Below are 5,158 nucleotides of genomic sequence, written 5' to 3'. Positions count from 1 at the left end.
ATCGGTTGAGCAAAATTGGAGCTTTTAGAAATATTTTCAGAAATTAATATTGGAGTGGAAAATAAAATTTATTATTTATTTTAGGGTAAATTATGGCTAGTCACTGAGGTAAGGTCAAATTATAAACAAATCCATCTTGTTTAGATAATTACAATTTTCGTCGATTATAAATATTTCTTACACGTTCACCATTATATTATCAAATTCAACATAATTTTTCAGATTCCGTAAATGTTCTCTAGTTTCTATTCGTTTTGGTGCAAAAATTCAGTTTCTGATGCACCACAATCTAATATTTACAAACCAAAACATATCTTATAATTATTTTGTTTCGAAATGTGGAGCTCGGTAAAATTCGTAGAAACTAGAAAATATTCCACTAAATTTAACACCGCAAGGGTGGACATATAAAATAATTCATAGTCGAGGGATAATTGTAATTACACAAACATGAGGGATTTTTTCACAATTTGATCTTACCCAGTAATTTATCCTACAAAAATCAATAAAATTCGAAATGTTTATTCCCAATTACAACCTTAGATCAAAAAGACACGACACCGCTTATGCAAGGCTAAAAGTGTCAATTCACATACCCATACTATAGTATTTTCCCCTTGTACAAATAATCTTCTCTGAGCAACACAAACAGAGAAAACCAGTGTGCGGGCGGGCGCGCGCGCGAGCGAGAGCGAGATCGATGGACGGCGACGTCGACATGGTGGCGGGAGAAGGCGGAGCTGCCGTTGAACCACGAGCTATGAGAGAGAGAAAAGCAGGCAAACTAGCGGCGTTGAACCACGAAACCCACGGGTTGGAAACAACGACACCGAGTTGTTCGGCTAGCTTGAGACATAGCAGGTTTTGAGCTGCAGCAGTTAGGAAAAGAGCACTAGAGTTACCAGAAGACTGTTGCATAGCAAAGTCATATGAAACAATATTAGCTGAATGTACAAATTAAGAAACACTAATCATATATATATATATATATATATATATATATATATATATATATATATATATATATATATATATATATATATATATATATATATATTTCAAGAATGGGCTAAGTTTTTTATTAACTTCCATAAGAAGAATGTACAAATAGCCAAATAGGGCATCCTAGTAAACATTTTACTAGGGGTGGAATTTGAACAGAATTTTTTCGAATTCCGCCGATTCCGATTTTAATACTTCTGATTTTGCAAAAAAACATTTATGATTTCGATTTTTTTTATTGGAATTGGAATACATCTATTACGATTTCCGATCTGATTTTAGTTTCCAAACTTTCCAATTTATTTTAGAAAATTACACTTATAATGTCAATATTTTATAGGGCAAAGTGCATGTCACCCCCTATAAATTTTTAATTTCACTTTACCCCTCATCCCTCTTCAAAATGTTATACTTATTGCACATTGCTCCCATAGCAAAAATTCGATGGATTATTAACCGCAATTGAGTGTGTTTTTTGCACGTAGCCCCTTTAAATGTTATTGTTGTTACACGTTGCCCTTCCTACCGAAAATTGTGTTTGGGGGCAAAGTGCAACCAAATCAATATTTCGAGGGGGTGGTTATCCATTTCCTTAATTTTTAGGGGGTTGTTGTCTCTTTTCTGAAAATCTTTTCAGATTTTCGATTTTTCATACTCTTTCTTTTAACGGAGTTGGAATAGTTTTCACTTCCCAAAAAAAATGGAATTTTTCCGAAATTGTTAATTTCAATCCGATTTTCAGTCCTACACTTTGCTATTAGAAGAATCCAATAACAGTGACCAAAGAATTAATGTCAAAATTAAACTAAAACCGAAACCGAAACCGAAACCAAGCAAACACAAATTTCACCTCAATATAAACAATGATTTTCATTGAGAAATGTTTAAATTTGAAAGGGGAAGAATAGAATAGAACTAACCTGAAATTGGCACTGTACTAAAAACGAACCAAGTTTTTTCTTTGATGGATCTTCCGGCAAACTCCCCGCCGATAGCGACAACGACTTGATAATAGGCAAGAAAACGCCGCCGGCCCTGGCGGTGGTGCTCGGCATCGCCGGAGCAATCAACGCCTCGCTCAGTGTCAGCCCGTACGACAGCCCTAGGGTGCTCTTCCCCAACCATTTCACGAAATACATGGCGATTCTGTCGCCGAGCCCTGTTTTCACGAAACCCCGGGCGAAGAAGAACGAGATGACAATCAGCCAAATCACCTCGTTGGTGAAGGCGGAGAAGGCGGCGGCGAACGGGAGGGTGTTGGTGAGGATGGTGGCGGTGAGGCCGAGGAACGCCCACGCGCCGACGGGGAGTGGGCTGAGGACGAGTCCGGCGATGGTGGAGAGGAAAATTGAGAGCAATTGCCACGCTTGAGGCGTGACTTCGGGTGGCCGCGGGATGAGGAAGAAGACGGCGGCGCCAATTGCGAGCGAGGATATCAACGGGATGAGTTTGGCGCCTCCTCCTCGCGGAGGCGGAAGTGCGGGTGGTGGCGGAGATTTTGATTCTGTGGCGGCGGGTGAGTCATCGTTGGAGGCGGAAGTAATGGTGGATATTTTTGGGGGGTTTTCTCGGGGGCGGAGGACTGGAAATTACCAGTATCGATCTGAAAAACAGTCAGCAACAACTCATATACTGATATACAATCATCTTGAAATGTGAAAACGTGACAATTATTATGCGCTTAATATAGAATTATAGTTAGATATCTTACAAGGTAACCATAAAAGGAAGAAATTTATAAAATATATAAGAAAATTACATAGGTGGATAACTGACCGGGCAAGACAAGTAGGTCCACTTTGAGACGCAAGAACAATGAAAAGAATGGTCACACAACGTGCTCTGTATTCCACTAGTATCTGGATCCAATCTTTCTAGTAAATCATCGGAAAAAAAAGAAATCGTAACCATCAGATTATCTCATATGGAAAAGAAAAAAAAGCAATATGTAAAAGGGATGCACAACAGCAGAGAATGAGGATATCCCTATGAACAAAGCTAAAAGAAAAGTAACTGACCAAGACAAACAGGACACGAGGGCAACTCCGTATAATCAGGCGGGACAATACTAGCGGTTTCTGCGGATTCGGTGTACTCGAACGATTGAGCAAAATATATATGGCAAACCTCAACCTGTAAACACGATTATCAAACCGAATTAGAAAGTGCAAGAAACAGTTGTCAATGGAGAAACAGCTCCAATAACAGGTGTATTACCTCAGTTGGCTTGAATCTTTTGCCATTGTAACTACAATAGAACCCATCCGCTGCTAACTGATTCTCTAACCTTATCAGAACACTATACCTATCCTCCATTCCGTCATTTCTGATATATAGAACATTTAAATTCCCCAAATGGACAAATATCAAAATCAAAATCAAAATTAGAAAGCTAACATTAAACATGTTCTATTTTTTTTTCATACCTTAGGAAAAGGATCTCTACAAAGTGAGGGACGTGGTTGCCGCAGAAGAGGAGGAAGTCGTCGGAGGTCAAGTAGTTGGGAACGGCGACGATGAAGAGGAGGGTGGTGCGGGCGGTTATGTTGGCGACGGTGATGGCTGGGGTGGTGGCGGACGGCAGCTGACGGAAGAGATGTGCGACGCCCATCAGTTCAGCGGGCTTCAGATTGTTGTCTGCCGCGGCGGCGGCGGAGGCGGCGGAAGTGGTGGAGGTGATGGTGGTGTGGAGGGGTTGAGGGAAGTCGACGGTGTGGATTTTGAGGGTAAACATCTTCTTCTTCTTCTTCTTTCCTTATCGTCGATTCAGAAACTGAAAATGGTGGAATTGGAATCAGAACTAGGGTTCAATCAATCAATAGTTCTGGTAAAATGAGGAATTCTGGGATTAGAATTTTTGTCTTTGATGGATCATCTGGGAGGTGAAGGTTGTAGAACTTTTATTTATTTTATTTTATTAATTACATATAATTAAAGAGTTGTTAAACTATTTTACTCTTAAATAAGTTACTTTATTCCTTAATAATTGGCCAAATTACGGCCACCCCTCAGGTACGGGGGCTAATTACGAAAAAAACTCCTTTTGTTTTGTATAATTACAATCACCCTCGTCAATTATATATTATTTTACATGTCCTTCCTTACGATGTCAAATTTATCGATGTTCATCAGCAAACGATCGAATCAAACATAACGAAAATTCGTACATGCCGATTACCGAGCCGTTAATTCGGTGTGATATTCAGTTTAGTTTTTTTTTTTTTTTTTATATTTTATTTTATTTTATTATATATATATATATATATATATATATATATATATATATATATATATATATATATATATATATATATATATATATATATATAATTGACATTTAAACTAAACTCAATTAAAAAAACCAAAATTTTAAAATATTTTTAATAAAATTTTGGTAATTTGGTTATTTATCGAACCGAACAGTATGAAATTTTAGCGTACAAATTTTTGTACAATTTTATCGAATGAACGCTCTTAAATTTATCATTTAGATGATTTTTTCGTAAGATAATACATAGTTAACGGATACTTGTAATTATCTAAATATGAAGGGTATTTTTGTAATTTAGCCTTACCTCAAGGGTGGTCGTAATTCCCATCTATATAATATATAAAGGGAGAATACACAATTGAAGTTTTGACATCTTTAATTTTAATCCCAAATCTTTTCATCTCTTCTATTTGTGGACTTCTTTCCTTACTCAGTCCTTATTACATTTTGTCTTATTTATTATTTAACTTATTTCAAAAAAAATGATTTCTTTATTAATTTTTTTTCATTTCATTCAATATGAAAAAAACGGATTGTGGTAATGAGTTTATGGTGATCAAATAATCACATTATTTTAATTATGGAATTTTTGTAAATATAACATGTGTTTAGTAATAATATATTCCTTATAGTTAACCAATATTTTTCTTTTTAATATGAAAAGGAAAGATAATGATTATGGAAAACTATTTTAATATGAGCCGGATTAACAATATCCAGTGTGCTAATTCATTCCCATGCATCAACATATAAAAAACATCAATTCAATATTATGGAAAATACTTTAATAAAATATTGAATTGGAATGGCTATAAAGATGGAAAATCAATAATGGATGTGATTAATGATTTTGGAATTGGGGCAAATAATCAATAATTGTCTCAA

The 5,158-nt window shown here is 36.1% G+C and overlaps 2 protein-coding genes across 2 annotated transcripts; both read right to left on the bottom strand.

Annotated features, from left to right (window-relative positions):
* Window positions 1-573: 573 nt before the first annotated feature.
* Window positions 574-2,590, bottom strand: LOC148765051 (dicarboxylate transporter 2.1, chloroplastic-like). Its single transcript, XM_088812944.1, has 2 exons — window positions 1,923-2,590; window positions 574-909 (listed from the first exon to the last, which is right to left on the bottom strand). Exons 1-2 carry the CDS (start codon window positions 2,139-2,141, stop codon window positions 589-591), a joined length of 540 nt encoding a protein of 179 aa, XP_088669070.1. The 5' UTR covers window positions 2,142-2,590; the 3' UTR covers window positions 574-588.
* Window positions 2,591-2,757: 167 nt separating this feature from the next.
* Window positions 2,758-3,922, bottom strand: LOC148765050 (BRAP2 RING ZnF UBP domain-containing protein 1-like). The gene is made up of 4 exons (XM_088812657.1): window positions 3,429-3,922; window positions 3,220-3,328; window positions 3,021-3,135; window positions 2,758-2,876 (listed from the first exon to the last, which is right to left on the bottom strand). The coding sequence occupies exons 1-4, from the start codon at window positions 3,734-3,736 to the stop codon at window positions 2,758-2,760; spliced, it is 651 nt and encodes a 216-aa protein (XP_088668783.1). The 5' UTR covers window positions 3,737-3,922.
* Window positions 3,923-5,158: the final 1,236 nt, after the last annotated feature.

This window comes from Erythranthe guttata, chromosome 14 (assembly GCF_056151865.1).
Source record: "Erythranthe guttata isolate IM_541 chromosome 14, IM_541, whole genome shotgun sequence".
NCBI classification, from domain to species: domain Eukaryota; kingdom Viridiplantae; phylum Streptophyta; class Magnoliopsida; order Lamiales; family Phrymaceae; genus Erythranthe; species Erythranthe guttata.
Note: the sequence above shows the minus strand (reverse complement) of the source record. Positions and strands in the feature narration are given on the sequence as shown.